The 18,238-nt window shown below is 42.3% G+C and overlaps 1 protein-coding gene across 6 annotated transcripts in view; it reads left to right on the top strand.

Annotated features, from left to right (window-relative positions):
• Positions 1 to 18,238, top strand: part of PKHD1 (PKHD1 ciliary IPT domain containing fibrocystin/polyductin) — a 495,803-nt gene that overhangs the window by 71,429 nt on the left and 406,136 nt on the right. For all 6 annotated transcript variants that reach the window (XR_010728191.1, XM_066252548.1, XM_066252523.1 and 3 more), the window contains 5 exons: positions 3,971 to 4,166; positions 4,871 to 4,938; positions 6,345 to 7,955; positions 10,020 to 10,163; positions 15,800 to 16,019. Coding sequence is in view for 5 of the 6 variants with exons in the window: in XM_066252548.1 (XP_066108645.1) it covers positions 3,971 to 4,166; positions 4,871 to 4,938; positions 6,345 to 7,955; positions 10,020 to 10,163; positions 15,800 to 16,019 (2,239 nt within the window). In the remaining variant the exon portion in view is untranslated. The remainder of the gene's footprint in view (positions 1 to 3,970; positions 4,167 to 4,870; positions 4,939 to 6,344; positions 7,956 to 10,019; positions 10,164 to 15,799; positions 16,020 to 18,238) is intronic.

The following is an 18,238-nucleotide window of genomic DNA, read 5'->3' as shown; positions in this document are numbered from 1 at the left end:
GGGGGGAGGGAGCTTTGTGTTCTATTCAGATATCAGTTGATTTGGGCTTTTAATAAAATTTCCTACCTATAATGAAAAGAATAAATATGTTGCATCAGTGCCTCAGAGGTATCTAGGATTAGCTTGACAATTGACCAAGAGCCCAAGGAGTTCATGTTATTGATATATACAACATGATGCATTATTTGCAGAATTTACACTTGCATTTAAATCTTTCTACAGGCAGAATAAAGAACATGTTATACAATCCACAAAGAGTGGTAGCCTATTGGGAAAGTCTCTTTGAAAGCTGGAGTGTGACATATTTCCATCTAGGAGATGATTATACTGATGGTGACCATGAAATCAAGATAAAATCAAAGAAAGAGAGGATGCGGATGGGTGGGGGCAGAGAATTTGAAGTGCAGGACCATTAGAGCATTTTTTTTCAGTCAGTTAGCACTAAGTACAAATGAATCCCAGCTCAACCACTCCTTGGGCAAGATATTTAACATTCCTTATCTTTAGTTCCTTTAAGTGATAGATGGGAATCATTCTTTCAAGATTGTTGTAAAAGTTGGAAATAAAGGAGGTAAAAGTAGCTGGCTCAGAAGCTCACATGGAGTAAGCATCCCACGAATGCTTTGTTGAAATGAATGCCATCCTTCTGCCAGATACTGTGTTACACATTAGAATGGGCCAAAGATGGCCCCTGTATATTGGCACCTATGTTGTTTGCTTTGTCACAGTAGGCTGGGAGCCATTAGCTCATGCCTGCCAGTGTCAAACTCAAATTTTTACATACCTAAGTATTTTAAATATAGTCCCCTAAACTAGCTTTTTTAACCTTTTAGAGCCTGCCTGCTTTGCATGCCCTGTAAAACTGCACCCAACCTCTGCTAGACATAGAGAAGATAAACCTGGAAGTCATAAAGAACTCTAAGCCACTGATGCCCTTAGGAACTCTCTGACCCCCAAACTACCCACCACACTGTTGAGTGACACTATCTAGACACATAAGCCCCTCTCTAATCCCTCTCTTCCCTAGGAGTTTTCTTGCCTTTCTCCACTTCTGGATGGGGCTCCCTTAGTGTTTCTCCATCAATGTAAATCTGCCAAAGCACCACCCATATAAAGCTGTTTTTGTTGTTGTTTTTGTGCTCTGCCACCTTGTGGTCATATCTTTTTTCTTCCTCCATCCTAACACTTCAGACTTCACAGTGGAAGACAGGAAAAAGTAAAAAGGATATGGATTAAGTTAGTTGAGGGCTTTTCAATATCATACTGCACCAGAGGCTATCCGAGAATATCTAATTTAATCCTTATAGCAAACCATGTGGGGTGGTGTAAAGCCAGTAGCTGCGGCCACCATCACAGCTGCCTGGCCCATGCAGGTTTGCATTTGGTTCAGACAGACGGTAATGAAACAACGGAGCCAAGAACTGGTGGGCCATTACTTTTAATCCTAACTTGCACCCGGCGGGTGAGAAAATACACACATTGGGAAATCACTTCCCTTTCCATTCAGGGCTCCCAAACCCACTGTCTTATCCCATTATTCCTAGAATCAAAGGTTTCTACCTCACCAGCCTTATTCACCTCTGTTCCCCATCTCCTCTCTGCACAAACTCTGCACAAACTGGCTTCTCCTTCAGCACTCCGCCATCTTGGCTGCCTCTCCCCTGCAATGCTGATGACAGGATCTCAGAGAGAGAGTGCCCCCGGTTTGCTTATCTTATAGTGTAGAAATTAAAGGCTTTAAGCCAATATACAAATACCAAAGTCTCTGATACAAAGCCACTTATCTGAGGCATAAATGAGATTCCTCATAAGAGTGTACCACCCCACATCATGCAACAGTGGGAAATAGCTTAGTTTTGAGAAGATCTTAATATTAGAAGGATGTTGAAAAGATCTTAGTATATTAAAGAGGTGGGAAAGGCTTAGTCTTAAAACTAAGCCTTAGGCTTTAATGACTTTTTCAGCTTATAGCCTGTCTACCACACCCCATGCAAACTATAAGCGAGCAAACATATATATCATATTTACAAACTTATTTGACTAACAGGTGGGTTCCATTACTATCTAACTGATGAAACAGCCAAGGCTTTGAGAACCCAACATGAGTCACACAAAAAGTGACAGGGCAGAGCAAGGCTTTAAACATAGATTCAGTCTTCTCAACATGCCACCGCCTCTCCTCTTTGACATTTTTCTTTCAAGTAACCTCTTCTCCTCCTCATATGATTGTCTATAGTGTTCTCTAGATGCCAGCTCTGCAGCAGTTCTCAAACATTAGCGGCCAAAGGAGCTGTAGAGATGCTTTAGCTCAAGCTGTGTCTCTGTGGACACAGTGAGAGGCAAGAAGGGCATATGTAGTTATTTCCACTCCAGCCATTTGCACACTCCAGTTCTAGCTCTTGTTAAGACTCTGCAAAGTATATTTCCCATTCCTTGTTTCTTCAATTTATCTTATAAATTGGGATAATAGTATTTTTTTTCTTTTTCTGAGTGAGAGAAGGGGAGAGAGACTCCCGCATGAGCCCTGACTGGGATCCACCCAGCAAACCGTGTCTGGGGCTAATACTCTACCCATTAGGGCCATGCTCACAATGGAGCTATTTTTAGCACCTGAGGCAAGGCCATGGAGCCATCCTCAGCACCTAGGGTCTGATGCACTAGAACCAATTGAGCCATGGCAATGGGAGGGGAAAAAAGAAAGAAGGGGAAGGAGAAGTATAGAGAAGTAGATGGCTGCTTCTTTTGTGTGCCCTGACCAGGAATCCAACTTGAGACATCTACATGCTGGGCCAGTGCTCTACCACTGAGCCAACCTGCCAGGGCCTGGTATGATAGTTTTAATCATATTCTTCCTCTGTGTAGAAAATTTTAGAGGCCTCTACTATCCACTGAATTAAGTAGGGACCCATCAGATTTGGCTTTCTTGGTCTCCAGCCATAGGGCCACCATCAGCTTGGCCTACTCTAATAGAGTCCCTGATTGTATGGACGTTTGTCTGGCCTTCCATTCTCTTTTCTTTTCTCAAAGTCACTGGATGACAAAATGAGAAAGTGCCAGAAAAGACATTGGGTAAAACAGTGAAGATTCTAGAACTGAATTGTAAATCTCCTCTGGTCTGTCATGGCTTCTTGGAATTGTGCTTTCAACGTGAATTTCAAGCACCATCTTGCTCTTAAGGCCTTTCTTGCTATTTTAAACATTTCCCTGCCTTGAACAACCACCGCTAAACGTTCACCTCTCTTATGGCAGGTCTTAAAACTGAAGCCATCCTGGCACCTAGCTTACCTGAGATCTTCTAGAGGGGCAGGGTCTATGTGCAAGTTATTTTTGTGCTCCTTATGACAGACTGCTCTTGGTGCTCAATAATATTTCAGGTGAAAGGAGTTGAAGTCGAACATTTATAATACACAGAGCATTCTAGTAGAGTTGCTAATTAAACTAAAAAAGGTATTTAAATGTCAGAGAAGACTGGGCCCAGGCCTTGACATTTCCATTAATTAGCTATAAAACCTTGGCTTTTGAGCCTTAGTTTTTTCAATAGCTGAATTCCAGTCCTACTAACTGTGTCAAATAGAGCATCAGGATAGTGTGGGTAGCAAATGAAAGGGTGCACATAAGAGTGCGCTATACAGTGTAAGTGCTCTACTCACATACAGCGTTCTTACGGGGTTCAGTGCCAACTGAAGACACAATCTCAGACTTCTATCAGTGGAGACCCAGAGGTGAAAGAAAATGGACATGGGGTGCTATTTGCTGGTCATAAAGGCCCTCAGCCCTCCAAACCCCTTCTCAATTTGCCTCTGCACAAAGATAATTAGTTTGCCTCTTGAGTCCAATTGTTCTGACAAATTTGCTTTGTGTGCTATGCACAGGGCTGACCATGTATTTAATAATAGGACTGTTTGAATTGAGTAGGAGGTTGGGGCCACAAAGCCACATCACAGAGGCTAAGGAGTTCTTTTCAACACAGGAGGCGAGACCCTTTCTATTGGGATGGCGCCGCGGGTGGACTCGACGCGTTTGGAGGTGGAAGTTCGTGTCCGGGACTCCTTGGCCCGGGTTCAGGCGAAGACTGCTCAGAGGCTGGAGGTGGCGCTGCCCCCACTGCCGGCTGGCCTGCACCGCATCTCAGTGACCATCAATGGGGTCAGCATTCGCTCTCAAGGGTGAGATGGACACTTGCCATTAGTTTTAGGTCTGTCTGATGGTCTAGTGATTCAGGTGAGGAATTCTGGTTTTGAGTTAGGACTTTAATTTTTCTTCTCCTGAAGTTAGGGGATAAACAGATGAGAGAGCCATAACATTTGAACAAATCTTAGAAACCTTACAGGGCAGTTCATCTTGAGACCAATTCAGGGGGAATTTTTCACTTACTAATTGGGGAGCAGAGAACTTTCTGGAACTAAGATAGCATGGCTCTTTAAGTGGGGCAAACATCTATATGTGAAAGGGGAAGAGTCTATTCTTGAATAAAAGTCTTATTTAAGTAAGACCTTTTATAAAATCGTGTCTTGAGCTTTGAATAAATGGCTTGCAATTATTGCACAAGCCATTTTCCTATCCTATTCTCCCAGAAGTCCCTCTGCCTGGTATTTCTCCAGAAGTTCCATCTCCTCATTCCAGAAAGTTAGCTAAACTGCATGGGGCTGACACCACCGCCTGAGACTGGCCCAGGAAAATGTCCCACCCAACACCTTCCCCTTCCATGTCTTCTCCTCACTGTTAGGCAGTGTGTCCCCTCCGGCTCTCCATCACGGCTCTCTCCGTCTCCCCCAAGTGCATGCACCTCTTCTGTCTTGCTCCTTCCTTTCTGAGTCTTTTCCTAAGTCTCTCAGTTACTTCCTACCAATCTCCCCATTTTCTTCTGCAGGGTCGACCTTCACATCCAGTACACCACAGAAGTGTTCAGCATCGAGCCTTGCTGTGGGTCCCTTCTGGGTGAGTGGCTCTGAGGAGGCCGGTATCATTTACCCAGCGTTTGTAACTCACTAGATGTTCAGATTGGGTTCCTGGACTCATTAGCCAGTGAGGTCAGAAGCGGGCACCAGGAGAGGAGTTTCCTTGTGCTCCAGGAACCGGGTGGTGCACTTGGAAGGCTGTGAAAACTTGAGGATTCCTCATCTCAGGCAGCTCAGGAAATTAAAGAATTCTTATGGAAAGGAGATGTGCCTGGTTTTGGGTTTTTGTTTTTTTTCGCAACAGAAAGAGGCTGGAACATCTCATGTAGCACATCTCGACTGGATATTAGAAAAATAGGGGCTAATACTTCCTGTGTTAGCCTTTTGGACCCTGTACCTATAGGGAGGGGAGGATGGGGTTAGGGGCCTTCACTCTCCTCTAGGGGTGCAGATAAAGGACTCAGAAGTAGTCAGAAACACAAAAGTCCACGTGGGAAAGGTGAGGACAAGGCAAACAGAAATCTAGACAACTATTTATTATCAGAAAAGATTGAAGGCTTTATATTTGCATGTGAATAATCATTGTGATAGTGTACATTATTCTGGTTGAATATAGTAAAATCCTTTCTGAAGCTGCTTGGCTATCCCACAGCTTTGGTAATGATTGGGGTACATTGCTCCAACCCTTGTCCTGAAGATGGGTTTGATTGTCTCTCAGCTAGAATGCAAGACAAAGCCTATCTATGAATATGAATATAGCAGTAAAGTCATAAGCATGTTTCAGGGGTTCTTGAAATGTCATTTATATGAACACATGTGACTGAATAATATACGAAATACTGAACTATGTAAAATAATATAGAAGATAAGTAGAAGACTTCAACAGATTTGATTTTTCATTAGTGTGTGAGTTGAATATATAGAACAATATACATATACTTCACATAATAACATGTAGAATTATATGAAATATTATGTCAGATAATAAGGCAAATGATAAGACTAAGAAATCTGATTTTTTCATTAATATATAAATTATATGTTTATATAAATATACATATATACTCTCTACAGAATAAAATATATAATAATATAGATTAACATCAGATGATGTAATAGATAACAAGAGCACTTGAATACATTTGCTTTTATTTATTAGTTATAAGTTGATAGAAGTGGTGGCTTCTAGGATCTATACATATACTTAAAATTTTTGTCTTAAATGTGATAACAGTTCCTTCATACAGAACAATTTATACTATTTTTCTATGTGTGAATTTCAGCCTATATGGCTCCTTCCAAAATGAGCACAGATTTAACATCGATGGGCTGAGGTGCCACTATACCTCACCCTCCACTTAATTATGCCAGGGCTCACACGGGTGTTGTGAGTTCTTCGTCCTGAATATCAGCTTTAAGATTTTGTTTTGTATATTCATGCTTTAGGTGGTACCATCCTCAGCATCTCAGGAGCAGGGTTCAGCAGGGACCCAGCTTTAATTTGGGTGCTTGTGGGCAACCGGTCCTGTGACATTGTACACTTAACCGAGTCAAGCGTCTGGTGTGAGACCGCGCCCACGCTCCTGCGGCCTGAGGCAGACGGACTCACTGTCCCAGCCCCCGTGGAGGTCTGGGCTGGCAACGCGTCCTTCACCCGGGGACCAGCGGCACCAAGCCTGGTGGGGAAGGGCTTCACCTTCATGTATGGGGTGGCAGCGACGCCAGTGGTCACCGCGGTGCGGGGAGAATTCACAAACAGCAGCCTGCACTTCTACGTGGAAGGACATAGCCTCTCCAACTCAGTGATTCTTCTGGGGGGCTTGAGCTGCGATCTTGAGACACAGCCTTTCTGGGGCGAGGGGAGCCCGCTTGGGTGCTCCTTTCCTCTTCCCAGCCTGGAGGCGGGTGTCTATCACCTTCAAGTACGGCAGAAGCGGATGGGCTTTGCTGACATGTCCGCGGTGCCCCAGCCGTTTGTGGTGACGCCCCGGGTAACGGGCATCTTCCCGGCGGACGGGTCTGCATGTGGCGGGACAGTGCTCACGGTGAGCGGCTGGGCTCTCAACTCCAGGAGGAAGTCGGTTCGGGTTGATCTGTCGGGCCCTTTCGCTTGTGTGATTTTCAGCTCGGGGGACCGGACACTCCTTTGCCGGATTAACCTGGCGGGTGACTCCTTGCCTGGTGCTTCCTTCACCCTGAACGTCACAGTGCTGGTCAACGGGCTGCCCAGCGAATGTCAGGGTAATTGCACTCTCTTCTTGAGCGCAGAGACAACACCTGTCGTGGATGCCTTGACCACTGACACCCGTGGGTCTCTGACGTCCGTGCTGATCAGAGGTCAGAGGTTAGGCACCACAGCCAGTGAGCCAGTGGTGTATGTGGATGACCATCTTCTTTGCACGGTCACTTTCTTCAATGCAAGCCACGTAGCGTGCTGGGTGAGCGACTTGACGCCAGGGCTCCACTACCTGTCAGTTTTTCATTCAGGACATGGGTACGCCTGTTCTGGCAACATTTCCAGACACTTCCACGTTTTACCTCAGGTGTTTGATTATTTCCCCAAGAATTTCAGCTTACATGGTGGAGGCGTCTTGACCATCGCGGGCGCCGCCCTGCGGGGGCAGAACGGCACGCGGGTCTCCATCGGCCCGCAGGCCTGCGCGCTGGTGAGCGTCAGCGCCCAGCGCCTCCGCTGCGTGGTTCCCGCGGGCGCGGGCTCTGCCGCCCTGCGCGTGGACGTGGACGCGTGTGCCTCCCAGACGGGACTCATTGGTTACAGCCGCAGCTTTACCCCGGAACTGCTCTCTGTCTCTCACACTGATGACATCTTAACCTTGGTGGTGGCCCAGATCTCGCGAGCCGAGGACGTGGACATTTTTATCGGGATGTCACCCTGCGTGGGTGTCTCCGGCAACCTCACGGTTCTCCAGTGCGCGGCCCCACTCCTTCCTGCCGGGGAGTACGGGGTCCGAGGGTATGACCGCACCAGGGGGTGGGCCTCCTCGGAGCTGGTGTTCACGTCGCGAGTTGCTGTCACCGCAGTGACGGAGAACTTCGGTAAGCCAAGCAGTAAGACAGAGAGAGTGCCTTTTTCTTTTTTGTTTTATTTTTTTAAGACTTTATTCATTTTAGAGAGGAGAGAGAGAAAGGGAGGGAGAGAGAAGGAAGGAGGAGCAGGAAGCATCAACTCCCATATGTGCCTTGACCCGGCAAGCCCAGGGTTTCAAACCAGTGACCTCCGTGTTCCAGGTCAATGCTTTATCCACTGTGCCACCACAGGTCAGGCCAGAGAGCCTTCTTTACATAAGTGGACTGATAGCTATGGTCAGGTCTCGGGGAGGCAGGGAATCAACGTTGAGCTGAACGACAGAAAGAGAGAGAAGCCTGGCGGGCCTCTGACAGTCCTCGTTTCTCCCTAAAGCTGCCTTATCGTGATCTGTGTTTGGGGCTTTCCTTTTCATCAGAGAAGTTGTGCATATTCTCTAAGTGTGTGATTGCATTTTAATTTGATGCTTTTACACAATTTGTGTTTTAAATCAAATTATACCCTATATAGAGTTGATACCCTATCATAATTTGATCGTTTAAGTAGAGCATAATTGCTGGCACCTATCTTTATACCTAGGTGGCAATTTAAATGATTTTAAACTTATTCAATGTGATTAATTTTTATTATTTTGTAATATTTTATAACTGGCTTCACACTCTACCAATAATAGGCCTACTCTGATTGCATTGGTAGAAGTTTTTTTTTCTCTCTTTAGACAAACTGAAGTTTGCCTTTGCCTTTTATTCCAATGGTGGTTCTGGTTTCTGTTCTCTTAAAGCCTTTATGCACTGAGATAGCCCAAACTCGATTGTGATGCAGAAAGCATAGAGGTAATTGTGAGACTGGAAACTTAGATGGATGAAGTACTACCCAAGCCTTTCTTAGAACAAATTATTCTTATGTCAGCTGGTCAAATGCTATCAGGAGTGGGATTTTGGTCCCTAGGATGCCAGCAACTTAGCTGGGTAACTTTCTAAGCCTCAGCTTCCGTACTAGATAAAGGGTTTGGGCTGGATGCCCCCTAGACCCCCTTTCTACTCTCTAGGATTCTGTGGCTTTTATGGCGAGCAAGCGGAGGTCTGAGATGCATCCTAAGCAAAGTGTTATTTCTGAGTTTGTTAGGCGGCTGTGTCATCACCAGCTAGACTGGCTACGAGGGCAGTAGAAACTGGAACCCTACCCCAGTGTGGACTAGGGGCTGCACATGTCTGAGAGTCCTGGTGACATCTACCTGATTGGTTCTCAGACTGAAGCAAAATATGGTTGTTTGGAATTGTCATACTTTTACCCGCCAGAGACAGGCACCCTCATATGGTGCTGGTGGCTGGGAGTGGAAGCTGGTGCTACATTATTTTGGAGAGAAATATGAGAGTATAGAGCAAAACTAAAAATTTACTTTTCCTTTGGCCTACAAATTCCACTTCTAAGAATTTGCAACAGTTTCATTCAAATAAGTTCATTGCAGCACTGTGAATTATGGCAAGGAGGATAAATAATTAAAGTATCAATCAATCAATCAGAAATTTGCTAAATAAATTATTGGCATAATCGTATAACAAATTCTAAATAGCTATTAAAGTGATGAATTAGGTCTATATACAACTAGACTTGAAGAGATAATTTATGGCTATACCTTGAAAAAACATGTTATATAAAAATTAGTGTAGAAAGATCTCTTTGTATAAAAAATATGTATGCTTAGAAAATTCTGGAAGGATTCACAAGACACTCTCTCTAAGGCTATCTCTGGGGAGGCAGATGGGTAATTAGGAAAACATTTTTTGTATAAAAATTTTAAGAACTATAAATTAGCATTACTTTTCTATATAAAAATTATTACATTTTTATAGGTAGTTGAATATGATTGGGATCAGACACCCAAGAACTCGAGCTCTGGCGGCCAGAGCTTCGTGAGGAGATACTGAGGCTGGCTCTCAGGGGCCCGCAGCCAGCGGTGTGACTCTGGAGGGCCCAGAGAGAATGATGGGCATCAAGGAAGCGTAACTTGAATCTTGAGCTGAAGGAAGAGAGATTTGCTTCTCTGACCACGAGTTTGTAATTTTGTGTTGAAGGCTGCCTGGGTGGAAGGCTCGTGCATGTGTCCGGAGCGGGGTTTTCCCCAGGGAACATCTCAGCTGCTGTGTGCGGCGCCCCCTGCCACATCCTGGCTAACGCCACGGTGACCGCCTTCAGCTGCATGGTTCTTCCCCTGGATGGTCAGTACAGATGCCGTTGTGTTTTTAAAAGAGTGTATACGAAAAGGTATTCTTTGGTTAGCTCCATTTGTTTGTGATTAATGCTGACCCCTAATCTTGCTATGTGGTCCTGGGGAAAGAATTTCTCTACTGTCCATCTAAAATGATAGACTCAAGGACCTTAGATTAAAATGGTACATAGTAACTTTTGTCATAGAGATGGCAATGAGAATTGATTGCCTGTGTTCTTGACTGCAATCATAGGGTGATGGAGAAAATAATTCTGACTACTAAATATTGGTTTCAATGACAGCTTCAGGCATCATGGAGAAAACTATCTCTTGGTGTTTTTCTCGGTTGGGGCTGCCACAAACACCTGCTTACCTGAGATACTAGTAAAGGGATTAGATCATCAAGCTATTTCTTGCATATTTGCCTATTTGTTCAGTTCTTGAATTCTTAGTATAGGCAAAAGAGCCAACTTTAACGTCATCCTCTTATTCTGCAATGCTCCAGTAATACTGGAACCCTTACTCAGTAAAACACCACGATCTCTCACTACTTTAACCCTTTGAGTAGTGACTTCTTTTCATGCTCCCTGACCTCTGGCAGTGAGTTTTTTTTTTTTTTAAATGAAATTAGTTTCAGTAACAGTTTCATTAAATTAAAATCATGTTTGATAACCAGTTTATGGAAACAAGAACAACATATGTTTGCCTTTTTTTAATGTTGCCTTACACATTTTTAAAATAAATTGATCGCACTCTGGATGGTCAGGAGGCACGAGGACGTACATGAACATTCATACTACTGAAAGGTTGAGCTCCTTAGAAAGGAAGGTGTGAAACTTTGATAGTCCCATGATGGGACTTTACAAGACATTGTAATTACACATGGAGCTTCAGGAAAAAAAACAAAAACAAGACAGAAAGTCAAAGGGAAGAAATTGCCAGTATCACTATAAGAACAGCTTAGCCAGGTGATTATTTTGTTTGCACGATCATAGGTACCATACCTGTGTACTTAAAAAAGCATGAGTTTGCACGCATGCTCTCGGTATAGTGCTTTAAGTTAGAGTCTGAATATGTGTCAGCAAGTTGAATGTCGGTGAAGGGTTTACAAAGCATCACTTCATCTGAGCTGGAACAAAAATTCTATGATAAACAGTTCTACTGTGATGTCGGTTTGAATTGGATTGTCTTAGACAAGAAAAAGGATGAGGGAGAGAATGAAAAGGAGAAATAATTTTTATTTAAAATACTAGAAATTGAGTTTTCTGTTATCATCATGTATGTAAGCAGAACATTGTGGGAGAGTGACCTATTCTACTTAAAATTCTACAATAAGAAACCCAATAAATTTAATTATAATTTTTTCAATAGAAAACTTAAGATACAGTAAACAATTTAAATCTTTATTTTTTTATTTTATTTTTAATTTTTTTAGCAACAGAGACAGAGAAAGAGATAGAGAGAGGGAGAGATGGGGACAGACAGGCAGGAAGGGAGAGAGATGAGAAGCATCAATTCTTCATTGTGGCACCTTAGTTGTTCATTGATTACTTTCTCATATGTGCCTTGTTGGGGGAGGGGGCTCCAGCAGAGCGAGTGACCCCTTACTCAAGCAAGTGACCTTGGGCTCAAGCCAGTAACCATAGGTCATGTCTATGATCCCACGCTCAAGCCAGTGACCCCATGCTCAAGTTGGTGAGGCCACACTCAAGCCAGATAAGTCCGTGCTGAAGCCGGTGACCTCGAGGTTTTAAATCTGGGTCCTCTGCATCCCATTCTGACACTCTATTCACTGTGCCACCACCTGGTCAGGCAATACAGTAAGAGATTTAAATTTAAGATGTCTGTTTCATTTTTTGCTCTACTTCCTGTGCACAGAACAGTGCTGGCCCAGGGTGTGTGCAAAATCAATGCTTGATAAGGGAATAAATGATGGAATTAGGAAATTGTGGAAACAGAAAAACAGGACACCACATTTCTAAGATTTAATATTTAACTAATTCTGCTACATGTTTTTAAAACAAGCTTTTATATATACACTGCTTAACTTTTTAAGCCTGTTGGTTTTGTTTCAAGACGTTTGATTTCAACTACATGTACAAGATAAGAATCACTGAGGTTACAGGGTCAGGTAAATTGTAGTAGTGGAAGTTTTACAGCTCCTAGGAGAGGAATAACAGAACTCATTTTATATTAAGATATTTAAATTTTAGAAAAGGACTTCTCAAACTTCTGTGATTTTTAAGAGGAAAAGGAGTTGAAGGCTGTATCTCTTATTATTGCCACAAGGTGTCACCAAACACTCATTGATTGTGCAAGAACTGCTTATTTAGGGAAATGGATAAGTGGACTGACTTTCCTCTTTCATTAAAAAAGAAAAGTGTTAAAAAAAAACAACCCTCTTAATTATTGTGTCCAAAGATAGAGAAGAACTAGTAACCCCCTGAAACTGAATAAACCATTCTGAGTATGTGATTGTGTGAAGTAGGTCTATAATGGACATCACATGGTCAAAGGGAGTGTCTCACAAATTATTAGAAACTACTACTAATTTTTCTACTTTCAGATGGGATTCAGATAGCTAGTAATCAGTCAATTAATTTTGTTATATATTTAAGAGATTTTTTTTTTAAGAGAAGAACTTCACAAGCAGCAACCCTTATAAGTAAGTGTTTCATAGTTGCCATTCTCAGAGAAATGCATCCTTTTGTGAAACTAATGCTCTCCTCACTCTGCTTTCTCCAACCTTTATTGGCTGGCAGCCCTTCGGAAAGCGGAATAATCTCAGTCCTCATGCAATGGTTCTCAGTAGTATTACTATTGAGAATTAAGTTATTACTGAGGATGATTGAGAGTATAATCTTGTTATTACTTTTGCTAGAACAGTAACAGCAGCAGCATCTGGGAGTTTCGTTAGAAATAGAAACTCATGGGACCTACTGGATTGGAAACATTCCAGCGAGGAAACATTTCACTTCCGAGTCCTCTCTGAACTTGGGCATTTCTTTCTGACTTGAACCCCAAAACTAGGTAGCTCCTCTGGGTAAGCAAGTTCTGACCATATTGGGTAGAATCATAAAATACCTACATATAATCTGGTCTCATATTTGTTTTTAAAATTATACTGCTGTTTTGCTGGTTTATAATCTCTGTTATCTACTATTATTCCAGGGTGTGTGTTCCCTCCCTCCCTCCCTCCCTCCCTTCCTTTCCTTCTTTCTTTCTTTCTTTCTTTCTTTCTTTCTTTCTTTCTTTCTTTCTTTCTTTCTTTCTCTCAACATAACTGTGTACAGCTGGAATTTCCTCATCTTATATTTATGTAATTTATGTTGCCTTCTGTTTACTGCCTTATTATTTTCATTTAGATTTTTGTTTATTTCTCTTAACTTCTCTAATTTGCTAAGGTGACTTTGAATTCTGACCTTGCTTTGAGTTTCATTTCTTAGTTTGACTTTGCACAGTGAAGAAAACGATGTTTCTAATTCCGGGATGCAGATGATGGCTTAGAACACAAACTTTCTTAATTATTGTTTTGCTTATTCTGATACCACAGTACAAATGTGTTTTCTTTTCATCTGTGGGTCAAGGGGCATTAAAGATGCAGCTCAAAAAAGTGTTTTTCTTTTCCTTTCTGCTTTTAGTATCATCTATCTTTACCTTTTCCCAAAATTGTGCTTCTAACAACAAAAAAATATTTTTTCACGTGATGGGTTGCTAAAACATCTTGTCAGGTGAAACTTGTACTTTGTATTTATAAGATCAGCAAGATTTTTTGCATTTATACCTTGAATTATATATACTACACAACTTTTTCATGGAAACTTTAGTTTTTCCATGAGGAATGAAAAGCCAAAGTGATTAAGGTCACACTGCTATTTAGTGGCAGAACCTTGGGTAAAATCCATGGATTCTGAGCCCAGCCCTGCGTCCTTTCCATAATCCACCTTGTCAGTTTGCATCCACCTAATCGCTCGTAATGAGTTCATTATTTTATAGGTGTTGAGTCTGCTTTTATTTGCCCTAGGGCTTACTAACTGGGAAGTTCTCATGTTTCGTCTTCCCATCGGAGGCTTACTTGTCAGCCATTGTAATTGCTGATTCATTCATAACACATTCACAGAGAACCTGCTATGTGGCAGATGATTTGGACTACAACAGCAACAATAATAATATTTGTATGTGATTGAATAAGTGCAAACCCTCCATATGTGCTTACCTCAGTTCTCCCTGTTGCATGCAGCAGTGTGGTGTAGGCAGGGCTCAGGTGCAAACCCACAGTTCTTGATAACATTTGTCATGCACCTACATGAACAGGCTAGCTGCAGGGATAGAAGGCTAGAGAAATTTTTCTTATTTCTTCTTTATTTTATTAAGATTTTCAGACAGAGCTACTTCAAAATCATCTCACAGAGAGATTTGTTTATTTTCCTGTTAAAGGTTATTGTCAGCCTGCCTTGTTGATGCTTTTAACATTGTGTCTCATGACCCCTCAAAGGGCTTCAAATAATTGCTTTTCTTCTCTACAGAATGTTAATAGTCATAATTATGTGAAAATCAAGGACTTCTTTTAATCGAGAGATCCAATAAAGAGAAAGAAAAGTTTAGCCACAAACTTAAAGAAGGTATCAGTAAAGATATACCTTCCACAGGACTAGTACACAGAATATATAAAGAACACAAATCAATAAGAAAAAAATAAACATTTCAACAGAAAAAGTGCAAATGACAGAAATCGGAATCTCATAGAAGAGAAAAGATGAGTTATTACTAAACACGTAAAAGTTGTTTGATCTATCAATAAAAAATGATGAAAATGCAATTTAAGGCTGCAGTGAGGTGACATTGTATACTCACAAGACTGGCCAATAAATAAAGTCTGATAATCCCAAGTGCTGACAATTATATAGAGTAATGGAAACTCAAAAATATGGCTGGTAGGAATGTAACATGACCCAACCTCTTTGAAAACAATATTGTTCTATCTTGTAAAGTTAAACTTGTATATATCCTCTAAGCAATTTTAAGGTATGCTCCCTAGAGAAATCTTTTTACATGCTTGTAATAGCAAAAAATAGGAAATATTCAAAAGTTTATAGGTAAGAGAAAAAAATACATTGCTATATATATGTTCACATAGTACAGTATTGAACAGCAGTGAAAATATATGAACAGTTACATGTGATCATATGGATATGTCTTGGACATACAATATTGAGTAAAAAAATCAGGTTAAGAATATTATGTCACATATTCTATTTTATAAAATTCAAAAACAAGCGAACTCAACAATCTCTTGTTTAGGAATCAAAAGCAATGTGAAAAAACTGTTTTAAAAATGTAAGTGGTTATTTCTGAGACTGAGGAGGAACGGAGTGAACTTGGCGAGCAGCTCGCGGATTTGAGAAGATCATAGTTCTTCCAGACTTTGTGTTGGCTGCTAGTTTCACATGAATTTTTCTTATTATGGTGAGTCGCATTTTACAAAGATGTTACTGATATTTGCATAATACATTTTTTTAAAAAAAGTAAGCTGATTATTTTCCTATCGTTCAAAGGACAACACATGAACTTTATTTGTGTAGCAACGTGAGGCCTTCAGTTCTTTCCGTGGTTATTGCCTAACCTAGTGGTGACCATTTCCTGTAGTGTCCTTGGCTTCCCTGTGTGACCTGAAGCCTGAGGAGCAGAGCTGTGAAGCCTCCAGCCGCACCTATGTGCAGTGTGATCTGACTGTCACCGCGGGAACCAAGAGACTGCCCGACTCATGGCCTTACCTCTACATTTGTGAAGAAAATTCCCAATGCCTCTCTACAGTAGATCACTGGACAGAGTTGGTCTTTCCATCTTTCTCAGGCCTCTTCATCAGGTAACCAACCCTGTGCTCTCCCTCCCTCACCTTCCCCACGAATGCATGGCCAAGGAACAAATGGAAACATCAGGAACCGTAGGCTGGGTGGACGTGGCCCAGGGGTCCCACCATTCTCGTTGGAGGAACTGGTCCATTGTGGATTCCTGCCAGCCTGCATATCAAAGCATCTCCCGTCTTTTCAAGTGTTCAAGGGAACATCTGAAAAATCTGCCCAGTAAACAGCCTGCTTTGTTCTTGCTTAGATTTTAATATTTATCTTCCGATCCAAAGCAACATCTGGTGAATGCCAATGGGGAAAAAGATTAGACATTATGAAAAACAGAAGGCTCTTTTCCCCTTTCCCTTTTCTTTTCTTTCCAAACAGATTCACAAATATGAAAAAAAAAAGTTGTAGAGAAATCCAGCAGATTGGACAATATTTATTCAAAAGAAGGAGGGGGTGGTATGTACAGGCGGAATTACTGTAGACCTAGGATTTTGAAGCCATAGCTTATAAGGACTTTTTGAACTTCAAAAACAAACAAACACATACCACAACTTTCTGGGTAAACCCCCTTTTCTAAAGAAATTTAATAAAAAAGGTGCGACCATGTAGGTAAATCTGGATGGCCTTAATTTCCACAGCAGTTCCTTTACCGTGCAGTATGGTTTTGCATCGCTCAGCATGGCCCTGCACCCTTCTTTCTTTTCTTCTTTTTTCAATTTATTAATTTGAGAGAGAGAGTGGAAGGGAGAGAGAGAGAGAGCGAGAAACAATGATTGGTTGCTTCACTTATTTATGCATTCACTGGTTGCCTCTTATATGTGCCCTGACCAAGGATCAAACCTACAACCTTGTCATGTCGAGACAATGTTCTAACCAACTGAGCCACTAGCCAGGGCCTTCTTTACTTTTTATCTAGATGGCGTGGTTACAGCTGATTATTTAATGAAGGCCTATTTTCCCATTTAAAAAATAAAACTTAACAAGAACAATTACTCAGAATTAAAGAGATACCCACTTCTTTTCATGACAATTTGACTTCTCAATGTCTTGAGATGTCTGTGTTTTAGTTTGAATTTGCCACCCGAGGTTTGTGTTTCATCAGGGAGTTGGCTGGTTGCTTTATAGAAGGGCTTGAAGGCCCTCACTGGTTGGCTCAGCTGTAGAGCATTGGCCTGGTATGTAGAAGTCCTGGGTTCGATTCCCGGTCAGGGCACACAGGAGAAGCAGCCATCTGCTTCTCCCCCACCCCTTCTCTATTTCTCTCTCTCTTCCCCTCCCCTCCCACAGCCATAGCTTGAATGGTTCAAGCTAGTTGGCCCTGGGCGCTGAGGATGGCTCCATGGCCTAACTTCAGGCACTAAAATAATTCAATTGCTCTGCAACGGAGCAGCAGCCCCAGATGGGTGGATCATCACCCGCCTGGTAGGGTGGCTTGTGGGGTGGATCTCACTCAGGGAGCAGGTGGGAACCTGTCTCTCTGCCTCCCTACTTCAAGAAAGGAAGGAAGGAAGGAAGGAAGGAAGGAAGGAAGGAAGGAAGGAAGGAAGGAAGGAAGGAAGGGAGGGAGGAAGGAGAAAGAGAGAAAGAGAGAGAGAGAGAGAAAGGAAGGAAGGGAGGGAGGGAGAGAGGGAGGGAGGGAGGGAGGGAGGGAAGGAAGGAAGGAAGGAAAGAGAACTTGAAGAACTCTGTTTAGGTCACACAGGAAATGGGTCCTAGAAGTTATACTCAAGTGATGCTGGGTTTCCAAGCTCACTGCTGCTGTACACCCAGATGTACCTGTTGCCGTTCTGGCTCCACAGAATTCCTGGACTTTATCTGGATCCCTGGAGCTATTGCTGTGGAGTTATTCTACATCCTTCCTCCTCACTATTGGAAGTGGCTGGGGCAATGGAGCCTCTGACCCCATTGAAAATTATACCCTTAGCTATTATTTGGAAAGTGCTACTCAAAGTTCCAGATATTGCAGCAGGCAAAATTGGATGTGTTTTCTTGAGTAAGAATGAAAATAAGTGCCCTGTGAGTTAGAAAAACAAAGCATACCTGTAGTGTTGAGAGCGAAGGGAACCAGCACTGCTCTTGCTGCCCGAGAGAAGGAAAGTGAGAACAATATGCAGAGGTCAGCAAATTTGGAGACCTGGCAACTTCATTTCTAGGCTTTTATTTTAAGAAAGCAGTTAGAAATATGTAATTTTTATGGAAAAAACTATGTTCTTTGAAGTTTTGAGTATCA

Source organism: Saccopteryx bilineata, chromosome 1 (genome assembly GCF_036850765.1).
Source record: "Saccopteryx bilineata isolate mSacBil1 chromosome 1, mSacBil1_pri_phased_curated, whole genome shotgun sequence".
Taxonomy (NCBI): domain Eukaryota; kingdom Metazoa; phylum Chordata; class Mammalia; order Chiroptera; family Emballonuridae; genus Saccopteryx; species Saccopteryx bilineata.
Note: the sequence above shows the minus strand (reverse complement) of the source record. Positions and strands in the feature narration are given on the sequence as shown.